The sequence below is a fragment of the Onychomys torridus genome, chromosome 3 (genome assembly GCF_903995425.1).
Source record: "Onychomys torridus chromosome 3, mOncTor1.1, whole genome shotgun sequence".
Lineage (NCBI taxonomy): Eukaryota > Metazoa > Chordata > Mammalia > Rodentia > Cricetidae > Onychomys > Onychomys torridus.
The window spans coordinates 104,460,501-104,474,977 of NC_050445.1; the positions used below are offsets into that span (position 1 = coordinate 104,460,501).

The 14,477-nt window shown below is 46.4% G+C and overlaps 1 protein-coding gene across 3 annotated transcripts in view; it reads left to right on the top strand.

Moving 5' to 3' along the window:
- Positions 1 to 14,477, top strand: part of Atg7 (autophagy related 7) — a 210,201-nt gene that overhangs the window by 114,507 nt on the left and 81,217 nt on the right. For all 3 annotated transcript variants that reach the window (XM_036180497.1, XM_036180498.1, XM_036180499.1), the window contains exon 18: positions 8,487 to 8,609. In XM_036180497.1, coding sequence (XP_036036390.1) covers positions 8,487 to 8,609 — 123 coding nt within the window. The remainder of the gene's footprint in view (positions 1 to 8,486; positions 8,610 to 14,477) is intronic.

Genomic DNA, 14,477 nt, shown 5'->3' on the forward strand with positions numbered 1-14,477 from the left:
ATTTTTAGAGAAGTTCCATGGGCTGCTGAGAAAAATGTGTATTCTGCAGTGTTTGGATGGAATGTTTAATCAACTTGATCTATGATTATTGGTGAAATTATTAAGGCCACTCCACGTAGTTAAAAGGGAGGTTTATTTTGTGGGGAAACTTACAAATGAAGGGGTAGGTTGCAGGGTCTGGCAAAGGTATAGGGCAGTCCGGCGGTGTTCTCTGGAGAACTCTGCTCGGTCTACTTCCAGCATCCAGCGTCCCGGAACCAAGAGAGCCACCTCCTCCTGCTCCTCGGTCTTCCGCTCCCTCCTCTGCCCCGCCTTGTGGGCGTGATCATTACTGAAGCCTCAATGGAACTTCCAGGCCAATGCTGGGATGGCTATCCACTACATATGATATCAATTAATTTATGTATCACTGTTTGCTTTTTGTTGGGGAGAGCTGTGGATTGCTGAAAGTAGGGAGCTACCCACTCTACTGGGGTCCTCCTCCATTGGATTCTGCCAAGCTGGGACATGAAGCTCAAACTAAGCACCAACAACCGACATTCACTCAGTGACCCAAGAGTGGAGAAACAGAGCCCAACGCAGAGATGCCTTCTCCACTCCCATCTGTGGGTCACAGACACAGAGCAGCAAAGCCAGATGGGAGTGTTCAGCTGGCCTTCAGGGCTCCAGCCCACCTGTTCTTTCTCGTGTGTGGGCCTTGCTGGATCCGAGGATACTGATTCTGTGTAAATGGTGGGGATCCTGGTGGTTATGTTGTTCAGCATGGACATGAAAGAATAATGAATGATAATGAATGGGCACGCTGGTGGTATCTGGGCAGCCTGCATGCACCAACTGATCACCACCCAGAACTTCCTGGTGCCCTTTTCTCTGTAGAAAGCACAGGCAGTGGGGGTGCTAGACCAGGTAATAACAGGTGAAACAACCACAATTAGAGAGATGTTGACATTATTGATTGATATTTGTGCTGTGTGTGAGTTTATGTATGTGCATGTATGCATGTGAATGTGTGAGTGTGTGTGTGTGTGTGTGTGTGTGTGTGTGTGTGTATGTGTGTGTATGTGCAAATGTGTGTATAGGTCAGAGGACAACCCCAGGTATTGTTCCTTCAATTGCTGTGATAAAACACCTTGACCAAGGCAACTTACATAAGAAAGAGTTTATTTTCTCCTACAGTTCCAGGGGTTAGAGTTCATAACAACGGGGAAAAGGTCACAGGCAGGCTTGACAACTGGAGCAGGATGCTGAGAGCTCTCATCTTGAACCACAAGCCCAAAGCAGATAAAGCGCCCAAAATGGCACATGGATGTTACAGCTCAAAGCCCACACGCCCAGTGACATACTTCCTCCATCAAGGTCACTTCCCAGACCTCCCCAGATGGCACGCACCACCAACTGGGGACCAAGGTTCAAATGCCAGAGCCTATGGGGAGACATTTCTCATTCAAACCTCTATAGTCTCCTGTTAGCCTGGAACTTTCCCAGTAAGCGACCTGGTTGGTCAGCAAGCCTCCTGGATCCAGCTGTCCACCTCCCTAGGTTTGGATCACAAGCATATACCATCACACCTAACTGAAAAACAAACAAAAAACTTTGGGCTTGGAACCAAATCTAAATTTTTGGAGCGTTTTACTTTAACAACTTCTTAAAGTATAAGATAGATACCACAACTATCCCCATTGCAAGTGTGAGCTCTGATAATTTTTAACGATAACGAATAAATAACGATTTACTGATGTGTAATCATCAACATAGTTTTGGAGGGCTAGATTGATGGCTCAGTGGGTTAAGAGAACCGACTGTTCCTGCAGAGGTCCCAGGTTGATTCCTAGTACCCACATGGCTGCTAGCAACCATCTGTAACTGCAGAAGAGCTGATGTCCTCTTCTGACTTCCAAGGGCTTCTGCACACGCGCGCATGCACACACATGCACACACACACACACACACACACACACACACACACACACACACGAGAGAGAGAGAGAGAGAGAGAGAAAGAGAGGGGGGGTATTTTTAAAAATGTAAAAGAAAGAATGTACCCTGTAAACTTGTAAATTACTCACTTTTAGGATTTTTCCCTGTGAATTGGCTGTGTCTCATAATTGAACTACTTTTTTGTTGTTGTTGTTTTTGTTTTTGTTTTTGTTTTTCGAGACAGGGTTTCTCTGTGTAGCTTTTGTGCCTTTCTTGGATCTCGCTCTGTAGACCAGGCTGGCCTTGAACTCACAAAGATCCGCCTGCCTCTGCCTCCCGAGTGCTGGGATTAAAGGCGCGCGCCACCACCGCCCAGCTGCTGAAGTACTTCTTTTAGTTAAAGCTTAGGTAGGGAAACTCCTTTGGTTCCTTTCTTCCTAAGTTGGCTATAGAAACTAATGAGGGTGCCAGTGGCAAAGAAAGAAAACTAACATCTCAAAAAAATCTCCCTGTGTGGACCTGAGGCCAGAGCCTGACTGTCACAGAGCAGAAACAGCTGAGTGTTTCATGCAGTGGGGGCATGTCCTCGGATGCTCACCCCTCCATGAGGAATGGGGGCACTTCTGGCTCCCAAACCCTGCTTTTCTGGAAGAAGCAGCAAGCTCCAGCAGGGTCTCGGATGCTGCTGTTTGTACTGATGACTCCTCTATCTCAGCTGTGGAGGTCCTAGGACAGCTTCGTGTATTTCCAGTTTCCTCTGTGTTGGCTCCTGTCCTTGGTGGGAAGATCCCCTCCCTGGACTGATCATCGCTAGTAGAAAACCCAAACAGAGTAGGGCTGGTCAGAGCATCGCCAGTGAGTGTTCTGATTGTTGTAGTACCTGGCCATTAGCCCAGTGTGTAAAGTCAAGTTCCACAAGAGTGCTATAGTTTAGTTTTTGATGGAATTTAAAGGACAGTCACTTCATAGAAGCAGGGAAGGTTCTGGTGGTAGGTGAGCATTTCCTCAACTTCTCTTCTTCCCATCCCCTCCCTTTCCTTCCCCCTTCCCCCTCATCCCTCCTTCCCACACCTCTCCCACCTCATGGCTCTTTCCACATTAGCTTTCCCAGGGATCACACAGGTTTTCTGATTCTTTCCCACTCCCCTGTGCCTGGAGACTGCAAGCCTCTCTCCTTTTGACTTCCCTGTAATATTCTGCCTCTCTGCAGATCTTTAGAGGGACCCTTGGTCTTTACGGTGATCAACTTAAATCAGTGCTTACTTAGCTAACAGGAAATGACACATAATTGAGCAAGTCGAACAGAAAATGGCCTTGGTACTCACTTAGCTGACAGGAAATGACACATGGTTAAACAATCCTAACGGAAAATGGCCTTGGTATTTAGCACTGAGAAATAACACAGTGAAGAAGCCTTTCCTGGGAGTCCCCACATGGATTGGCATGTCCATCCACCAGGTGGTGTTTCAGCTGTTCCATTAATCCTCATCTTGAAGTTGACTAGGTCTGGGCATGTGTTTAGTTAAGATGGAAGTCAAATACCATGATAACTTTTTTCCTTTTAAAGGTACAGTTCAGTTGCCTTTTTTCTCAGTATATTCTGAAGGTTGTACAGTCATCACATTGATCCCACCATGTCTTTATCAGTAAGCCTTGTACCCCATCAATAAGCTGTCATCTCCCAGACACTGCCAAGCATTTGTCTAATTCTAATTCCTCCAGACTTTGCTGGTTTGGGCAGGTCATGGAAATGTGACCTTTGTGAATGGCTTCTTACACTCAGCACGGTGTTTTCAAGGCTTGTTCACACCATAGCATTTCAGTGCCTTCCTCCCTTCGGGACTGAATGATGGATGCCCAATTGGCCAGATCCAACCCAGGCTTGACTGCTGGTCAGTTGATGGGCGCAGGGATTGTGTCCACTTGGGTTGCTGGGAAGGTTTGTGTGAACCCAGATTTTCACTTCCCTTGAGAGATACTTGGGAGATAATTGGCTGGTTGGTGGCTGTACTGTACCACTCCCCACCGCCCCCCGTTAGCAGTGGAGGAAGATTCCAGTTCTCATCTTACCACCACCACTGCCGTCTGTTTTCAGATACAATATTTTCATTCTTTGAGAACTTCATAGTATTCTTGTCATATTTATCCCCACTACTCTCTCCAGCTCCTCCCAGATCTACCTCCAACTTTGTGTCTTTTTTTAAATAACCCATTGAGTCCAACTTGAACTGCCCATGTATTTCTGGGTGTAAAGCCATCTCCTGGAGCGTGGTTGACTTACCAGAGGATATATCCTCAAATAAAAAAACTGTCTGTAGGTCTTCAGTTAGGGGTGGGGATTCTTGAACTCTATCCCACTGTGCTCAGAATGTTGACTAGTTTGATCTTATACGGGCGAGCATGGGTGCAGTGAGTCCTGTCATGACTGGAAGACACTGTGTCACTCTAGTCTTCCTTTTTAATATTTATAGAGTCACCTATGTGTGGAAGTGCGTTGTTCCGTATGTCGTTGGGGCAAATCTCTCATTTCTCCACCCCCTCTCCCCACCTCCAGCCCCAGCCCCTGGCTTTCCATTGTCTTCTCTGCCCCTTCTTAACTTCCACACTGCCTGGGGCAGGGGAGCTGAGCCAGCACACTAAGTGCCTTTGTCTTTGTTGTTGTTGTTTTGTTTTTTGTTTTTTGAAACAGTTTTTTTCCTCAGTATAGCTCTGGCTGTCGAGACACTTGATCTGTAGACAAGGCTGGTATCGAACTCAGAGATCTGGCTGCCTCTGCCTCCCAAGTGCTAAGATTAAAGGTGGATGCCACTACCACCTACTCCACCTGTTTCTCTTTTCTTTTCTTTTCTTTTTTTTTAATTTTTAAAAATAATTTCTTTATTGAATCTTTGGGAATTTCACATCCTACACCCCAATTCCACTCACCTCCCAGACCTTCCACATCTCCCCTTCCCACTGCAGTGGCCCCCAAAATACAATTTTGTTTAAAAAAAAAACAAAACAGAAAGAGCAAAAACAAAACAACAAAGAAAACCTCTGTGCTCCTCCATCTTTCCTGTCTCTCTCCATCTGTCCTGGTGGCCTTGGGAGCCTCCGTGTGTCACACAGTCTACCCTTTCGTCCCATCTGCTGTACCTGCTAATGTTCATTGCAGAGAGTCACTGGTCCAGTTCAAGGCCTCTGGTTTCTAGTACACCATCATCACTGGACCCTCACTGGAACTCCTCCACCATGGGCAGCCGGAAGTTGACCCTGATGGCACAGTCGTAGGGAAGCTGGCTCCACACCTTGCCAGAACGGGCAGCCTGGACTGATGAGCTCAGCTACACCCAGGCCCACAGCCAGGCCTGGGGTTGGCCCACCCCGACACCTTCCCCAGCTTGGACCTGCTGGAGCTCGTGAAGGGACTTGCTGTGTGGAACGGTAACTGTAGGAGCTCCATGACTCGGTACCTGTTGCTTAAGCAGGTTGTACTCATGGCAGCCAAATACAGTGCCTGTGGTATGCCTGAATTTATCTGTGGCCAGCCACGGGACACAGTGGACACTTCCGCCTGCAACATCATCCCAGCACTCAGCTGATGTAGAGATTTTCCTACGCAGAACACCGAAACTGTAGGAGTGTAGGAGTGTATGGGCCTGAGTTCATTCCCCTTTCTGTTTCCCTCCATCTTTTAAACACAGGACATGTACACAGTCTGGATATTGTTTTTTTTAATATATTGCCATGTCTTGGAAATCAACTTTTACCAACCATTCAGAGCCATGTGGGTTTTTTTTTAATGAGTTACAGATATATCACTGTTTGTAAATGTGTCATAATATGGCTACATGGTCCCCTGTCGGTTTTCTGCTGCAGTGGTTCAATATGCAGTCTTACATCCATGTTCATGCTACAAACAACCACATAGAACCTTTCACAAGTGAAATTGCTAATTGTGGTGCTTATGCTTTTCTAGAAGTAGAATTTTTTAAAATTCTATTAAGTTACTGCCTCTCGGGTGTCTGTTCACATGTCCACTGCTTCCTGGGTGCACCCAATGTCTGTTGTCTTTTTCATACTGTTCTCCATGTCTTTTCTGGGTTCTAGGAGAACTTTTGAGGCCTGCAGCTCACTGCCCCTTCAGTTGACAACCCCTGTGATCCCTGATACATGGGTGTGACAGTCACATGTTTTGCTCTTGTCAAGACAACTGCCTTTCTTCTGGCCTTCTATGTGAAGAGTAACATGCTTTGGGAGTCCTGTCCACATCCTAACTGCTCAGATGGATTCTCATAACATGTGCTTTATGTATCCATCACCCGATATTATTAACACCCTGAGTACCCCTCTTCTCTAGGCACTCTCTCCATAGGTCCACTTCTATCCTGAATTCTAACACCCTGGATTAATTTTACCTGTTTTTTTTTAACTTTGTATAAAGGTAATTGTGCAGTGCATACAGATTTGTCCTTCTCTGTAATGTGTTTGATAAACGTAATTATAATTTATGTTATTGCTATATAGTATTCCATTCCTGAATATACCTAATTCATCTATTCATCAACTATTAATAGTTAATTAAGTGACTCCTAGTTTGGTTGTCATGAGTAGTGCTGCCATGAACACTTTAGTTTGTGTCTTCTGATGTTCCTGGGTGCACATCTTTGTTTGTGTAGGTACCTAAGGGCATATAAGTACTAAACTTTTTTTTACTATCTTTTTATTTATTCCTTGTGTCTTTCACATCATGCATCTCAATCCCATTCATCTCCTCGTCCCTTCGTATCCACCCTCTGCCCTTGGAAACTTCCCCCCAAATAAAATAAAATTTAAGAGAAAAGAAAAAGAAAAACCTTGTTGTGGAAGCTGTAATGTGACACAGTGAGAGTCACACATTAAACCCTTTTATCCATATATCTTCACTTGCAAGTGTTCATTTCAAAGAGTCATTGGTCTGGTTCAAGGCCACTGGTTTCTGCTACCCTATTGATACTGGGCCCTCACTGGACTCCTCCTGGATATCCTGTTGTTGCCCTGTGTCGTGGAGATCCTGCAGCTTTGGATCTGTAGGACCTTCCCCTTCACAAGTTCCAGCAGATCATAGATAGGGTGGACGCTGGGGTGAGCCAACTCATAGCGCTGGTTCTGGGCCTGGGTAGTTGCAGGGTTGGTCAGCCCACCAGCCCTCTCCATCCCCACCACCAGGGTGAGCTCTCCAGTGTTGCCTCAGCTAATTCATGCAGCTAGGAGCAGGTGGTGGACCAGTTCTCCTGCTCTCATGCCCTCAGGCAGGCTCTCCCACACCTAAACCACCAGGACCAGGAGGTGCAGGGGCCTCTAGTACTAAACTTCTAAAGGGATGGTCTCATCTTACACTTCCTGGGAGTCCTGAGGGCACATCCTTGCTAACACTTGCTATGTCCTGACTTTTGTAATCCCTTTGGTGGGTACAGGTCATATTCATTGTAGTTTAGTTTCTCTTTCTCTGAAAACATGTGGTGTTGAGTATATTCTTGTGTTGATTTTCCTCATTTGTGATGTTCTTGTTGACATTCATTTTGCCATTTCTAACAGGTTTTAAAATGATTTTTAGCTAGCTGGGACGTCAGATTTCTAATAAACCATTTTGTCCTGCCCACTCCCATGATCACTTTCCATTTTCCCTTGGATCTTCACTCCTGTCACTTACTTTGTAACAAGTGAATCTCGGGCCCAGTAGCTTGAGTCCTGTAGAACATTCAGAAACTTGCACGAAACTTACTTTATTGGGAGAAGTTGGAGCTACACAGAAGATGATGTGACTCTTGCAAGCAGAGGCGGAGGAAATACTCAGTCTTCCCTACTCTTTCTTAATGAGTTTTTGAAGAGACGTGTGTGTGTGTGTGTGTGTGTGTGTGTGTGTGTGTGTGTGTCTGTCTGTCTGTCTGTCTGTCTCTGTCTGTGTGTCTGTGAGCACAGGTGCCTGAGAAGGCCAGAGGTGTCAGATTGCCTGAAGCTGGAGTACAGACAGTTGTGAGCCACCTGATGGTGGGTGCTGGGAACTGAACCCGGGTCCTCTGCAAGAGCAGCTAGTCTCTTAACCCCTGGGCCATCTCTCCAGCCATTCTTTTTTGCCTGTCAGGTAGCATTTTTACCTTATATTTTATTTTCCTTTTAAAAAGTTTTATGGTCAGGCAATGGTGATGCACGCCTTTAATCCCAGCACTTGGCAAGCAGAGGCAGGCAAATCTCTGAGTTCAAGGCCAACCTAGGCTACAGAGTGAGTTCTAGGAAAGGTGTCAACACTACAGAGAAACCCTGTCTCAAAACAACAACAACAACAAAAACAGTTTTAGCTCATTGATTTACTTATACTCACACGTGGTATGGGGTACATATTGAGATCGGGATACAACTTGTAGGAGTCGGTTCCTTCTTTCCACCCGGTGGGCCCTGGGGATCGAACTTGGGTCATGAAGCTTGGTGATAGCCACCTCTGCCTGCTGAGCCACCTCCCTGTTTTAAACATGTGATTGTTAGAAACAAGAACCTTTTAATGCATATCTAACAGCTCTAGCTCCCTTTCTAAAAGGACCAATGTTTTGCAGGTTCTTGATCAATACGAGCGGGAAGGATTTGCCTTCCTAGCGAAGGTGTTCAACTCCTCACATTCCTTCTTAGAAGACTTGACTGGACTTACACTGCTCCATCAAGAGACCCAAGCTGCAGAGGTAAGAACACAGCATTTCTGTCCTGAGGACTGAGGTTTACAACCTGCCAGACTCTTTCATTTGTGAAAGGGGATAGAGTGGTTGATTTTAGCTTTTTTTTTTTTTTTTTTTTTCCTGAGAGCAAGTAGCACCTTGCTTATCCATGGCACACCCTGTTGTGCTAAGGTGTCTGCCCTGTAGCTGCCGAAAGCACTAAGTCAAGGCAGAGTGAGCTGAGGTCCCTGATTTCTGAGCATCAGTTGTGTTTCTGGAAGGTGTGCTTGAGTACAGCTCTTGGAGAACAGTCTGTAAGGTGTCTGAAAACACAAGTCAGTGAGGACCTTGGACTTTGGCTGTCATCAGAGAAAACGTGGCCCGCTTGTTGACAGCCTGGTCAGTCTTAGATACCAACATTGGCCTGTTGTGAAATGCCCCTGCCTGGCCTGGGAGTTGTGCAGGTCCCCACCCTGAATGAGGGACTCACACAGGGGGCAGTGGAGACCACCGTTCCTTAAAATGGGTGACTGAGAATGAGGACAGCATCTCACCCATGGCTTTCCCCTGAGGAGGTCATAAGGTGACCCAAGCCCTCACGGCACTTCCCTGGCTATGCAGGGAACCCTTGCCATCCCATTTTCTGCATACCTGGCTCAGTGCTGCAGAGCCATGAGTCCCGATCATCGATAAACATCCCAAGGACTGCTTCTCCACACCACTGAGGAGGCCCCAAGTAGTCAGGAGTGACCGGCCTGGACTAGTCCTGGCCAGCCAGTGGAATAAGGGCTGCGGTTTAGAGAGGTGGGATGAGCTCTGAGTAGAAGAAACCATTGGAAAAACCAGAGTATAGCTGCTTGGACTCATGAGCAGGTTGGGGTGAGATTGACAGGCCACCCAGGAAACAGGGCAGTCTGCCTCTAGCACTTGGCTTAGAGCTGAACTCAAATTTTCTTCAACTTGTTCAGATGCTGGGGTGTTAAGCAGATGTGGTCTTTCACTGATGTCTGGTACTTAGAAGATGGAGAGTCCCTCATCTTCAGAGCCAGAAAGTGAACAGCATCCCTAGAGAGCCCTGAGAGATGAAACTGTCCCCAGACTGAGACTGGGGTCCCAGGCAGGTTTCAGGATGTTTTGCTGGTGGTGGCTTCTGTGACCTGGAAGTGAATGAGGAGGAACCTGCAGATCTTAGCAGCTCTGACATCACTGATGGCAAGAGGGCTTTGCCAGCCAACAGAAGTAACTTCTTTAGCCACTCAGAAGAGCTGTAGCAGAGATTTCCTTCTGTCTCACTCCAGAGACAGAGCAGATGTCAGAGTAGTGGGCTCAGCCCTTGATCACATCCGGTTAGTCTGCATTTTAGTGGCTCAGCTGGTCATATCCTTCTCAAAGGCCCAGAGGAAAAGAAGTCCCTGCCAGCCTTGGTGACAATAGTCTGGGCAGGAAGGACAGAGCTTCATCTGTGAGCCTGAGTGAGTTTTTTTGAAGTTTCCTTCACTCTGAATTCAAAAATCCCCTATAACTTTGGAGGTAAGCAATAATAAGCCTGTTAGCCTATGAGCCAGATGTGGCTTGCAGCTGTGGTGTCTTGGAGCTTGCCCTGTGTCAAATTTTGAAGAAAGCCAGAATTTGAAAATCATATCTTTTACATAAAAGTCTCAGTTTCCTCATTTCCAACTTCTTTGAAAAATCAGACACATTCTGTATAGAAATGATGCATAGGATGCAGGCTTTGAAGGCATAAAATACATAATGGGCTGAGAGTGCAGCTCGGTGGTGCTTCCGAGCATGCGCAAGGCCCTGGGTTCAACGCCAGCACCACATTAGGAACATCTATAGACACACAGTTGTCATGCCTGTCACGTGGCTCCATTTCCTCTCCTGGAGACAGATGCTATTTCTTCATCCTTCAGCCATGTTCTGGGTTAATTTCATGCTCTGCAGTTGACAGCCTTTCTGGGAGTTTGGATCTGTAACCCTTGACTTACCAAAGCTCTAAATAGAAGCTTTAAGAGAAGGGCAAAAATACAACACTCCCCAGGGGACCTCATAGCAGCAAAGTCCCTGTCTCACATGTGCCGTTGCTTTGCTCTGAAAAGAGCATGTACGTGCAAGAGAATAAACAGAGATGTCAGAGAGAGTGGCTGGGCTGCAGCTTACTGGTAGAGCACTTTCCTAGCTTGTGGAAGTCCAAGCCTCAGTGCCCCAGGGTAAGGAGATTAGGAGTTCAAAGTCATCCTCAGCTATGTAGTGAGTTCAAGGCCAGTCTGGGCTACATGAAACCATATCTTCAATGCAAAACAAAAACATGTTTTTTATAAATATAGTATTTTGATTTTTATACTTATTTCCGGTGAACTTATAGATGCTCAGTATGAAAATATGAACTTCTATATTTTTAATGCAACCTAATGAAGATGATAATTTCCTTTTGGATGAACTGTTTTCATTGGTGTTGTTGCAAAACACTTATTAAAGTAATATGCATTATTTCATCATATGTTGTTTACAAAAAATTTAAATTTTTTTTATGGTGTTGGAGCTCAAGACCATGTGCATTGTGAATGTGTGTGTGTGTGTGTGTGTGTGTGTGTGTGTGTGTGAGAGAGAGAGAGAGAGAGAGAGAGAGAGAGAGAGAGAAGTGAGTCAATGTGTGAGTGTGTGTATATGTGGATGGGTGTGTGTGTGTAAGTTTTTAAAAATTACTGAACTTTTTCTGAAGTTCTGACACCAGGCACCATGGTGGTTACTGGACCAGGGTTAATGAGACAGTGGCTCTCACAGGCTCATGTTCGTTGTGAGAAGCAAAGGTGTTGGCAGTGAGCTGAGGTGCTATCAAAAACATTTAGCCTTTCTGTAGGCCATAAGTTCTGATCCTCCTGGAGTCAGGATGCAGGAAAGCCTTTTGGGAAGACAACCACCATTCCCTTTAGTTTTAAAGGATGAGAAACCGTCTTTATAAACAAAAGCTGCATGTGGTCATTGAAAGGCTGGGGAGGAAAGGAGCAGCATCCCCAGCCTTCCTGACATACAGAGCATGTGACAGCCATAAAGCTCATCCCATTTTCCAAGTGTATGATTCTGGAGTTTTTGGTTTTCCCTGAGTGTGGTCATCATTGCCCCCCACGTGTACATTTTCATGACCCCAAGAAATAAGCATGCCCATTATGGGGTCACTGTCCTTTCCCTGCCCCTCCAGCACCAATCTCTGGAAAGTTCTGCATGTATTTTAGCACCTGTGTCTCCATTCAGTACTGCTTCTTAGAGAAGGAAGAGTGCCCAGCTGAACTTGCTGGAGACCACATGTCCCCTTGTTCCCACAGAAAGGCCACAGTGACAAAGACACAGCCAAACAGGGCCATCTTTGTTCAGTGAGATTGACCATGGCAACTCTAGCTTTGCTACGCACCGCCCCTCTCTCCGCTGTCACTCATCCTGATGGACGGCAGTGAGTTCCTTCAAGGTCCCTGTGCCTGTCCTGCTCTGGAGAAGCATGGTTGCAGATAGAGCCTGGGCTGACCCTAGAAAGATGCCTTGTTTATGGTGGTAATGTTTTTGTGGTAGCAATATGAGGGACAGTGAGTGGATGTCACTAGGGATGAAGCTTGAAGGTAGAGTAACAGGACCAGTGAACCATCATGACAGAGAACAAGGAGTTACCCTGTTTGTCACAGTGAGGAGAGGCTGCTGAGCTGGGGTACGGTTGTTGTTGTTTGTTTGTTTTTGTATACAGGGTCTCGCTGTGTAGCCTTGGATGGCTTGGAATTCACTATTGTAGACCAGGCTGACCTCAACCTCAGAGATTAGCTTATCTCTGCCACTCAAGTGGCAATCCAGATGTTTTCGATGTGGAATATGTATGGAGGGTTAATTTTATTTCACACTAAAAAGTTTAAAAGCATTTCCATGGGAAGGCCATTTGCCTTGGCTTGTATTTTATTTTGTGAAGATAGTACCTTGGACAGACACCCACATCCTTTGACTCCCATCCAGCTGTCAAATGGTGTTTTCGTTTTGCCCATGGAATGTAAGAAGTGCCCAAAGAGGAAAGGCTTCGTTCAGTTTTCTATACTCTTAAAACACGGCCTTGTACGAAGGATACTTTCACACTTCACCTGCAAGAGCGCTGGCTCTCGGGGACTGGCCTTGACTCCCTGGTCCTTCCTCATCCTTCCTCTTTGCAACCCGAGGGAATGGACATTGCAAGCTGATGAACCACAGGGTGTTCTAGCCACAGATCTGATGAGGAGTTCCCCAAGTGTTGCTTTAATTAATGGATTTATTAAGGAAAGTCTCAGTGTAACTTAAACATGCAAATGTGTTAGCCTCATTTTAAGAAACTGGCTCAACTTAGCCTCCAGGGTTATTTCTCATCCTGGGACAAAATATCAGTTTCCATGTTTTTATTTTATTCCAACTGTGGGTTCAGCATCGTGCTCTGAGAAACGCCAAGATATATTTTTCCACTCCATCTAACTACAGAGAAAAGGGTGACTCCTAAGAGGGATGACAAAACAAGCCGTGTTGGTCCATCCTCAAGAGATTGAAATTCCCAGATCCCCTAGCCAGCAGTCAGGCATCTTCCTGCCTCCAGGATTAGCTTGAGACCGTCTGCCCCTCACTCAGGCCCCTTGGTAACACTGGCTATTGCACCATGGCTGATGTCAGCGTCATCCGATTCTTAGCACTGTGCTCATGCCATTTATGTCTTCAAGTTTTGCTGAAGCCGCATGCTTTCTAAAGATTTGGGGAGTTAATCAGTGGTGATGGGGGGGGGGGGACAAGCTGAGCACTAACTGTTAACATAGGCCATACAGCCCCTTGCAGGCTGGCAGCCACAAGGAGGGCTTGCTGACAGATGCATCCAGAGTTGAGGTTCAAACTCTTCCTCATTGGCGACAGAATTCTAGGAGGTAGAATGTCTGCTGTCTTCACGGCAGAGTCACAGGAGAAGCATGGCAGTCATTCGGTGTGACTGGGGCTCAGAGACTTCCTCTCCTACTCAGTCAGGCACGCTGTTAACAAGTGTGTATGCCCGGCCTTTGCACCCCCAGTTTTTGGCCCCTCGCCCTCACAGCTGGTTTTGATTTGGTTTCTGTGGAGTAGTTTTTTGTTTTGTTTTGTATTTAACAACAGTCAGATATTTATGTACGGCTTCATCAAGGGCCTCTGATGACAAATATGCCTTTGGAGGCCAGTGGAAGCTGTGGGAAGCCCCGTGTCAGCACTCAGACCTGTTTGCAATGGAGAAGGCTCACTGTGGGAACTGACGAGAGACTGTTCATGCACCCAGCTCTGTCTTCCCAGAGTCCTCTGCTAGCCCTTCTCCCCTGGTCGGTCCTGGGATGGGGCCCTGCCCTCATTTTACCTTATGAAGCAATCCCTCAAGATCAGCCTTGGCCCTCTCTCCTGAGTGAGGGGAGGAGAGGCAGAAACTGCGGGCACCGAGCCGGGTGCTGCTTAGCTTGGAAACTGGAGCCTGTCTTTTGAAATCCAGCTTGGCAGCATCTCCTCGAGAACCCGCTGTATAAAGTGTGCCCCTTTTATTTGCTGTCAGAGTTATCTGCAGAGATTTGAGATGTTTATATATGGGGGCATGAGGGATGGTCCTGCTGAGGAATAGACAGCAAAGTCTGGGTGGAATCCTACCTTTCAGAGAGGAGTCCGGATGGTGCAATCTACTTGGAGGCCATGGGAGGGAGAAAGGGGGAGTCACATGCTGCAGGCGGACAAGACAGAGCTGAACAATAGTCCTCCTTAAACTACGGGAATAGAATCCTCCCTAAACCTTGAGATTCAAGTCCAAAAGACATAAAACCATAAAGACGTCAAGACATTACATTAACTTAAAAACTATTTTTCAAACTGATTCAGTCATGTCAGAGAGGAATTAAA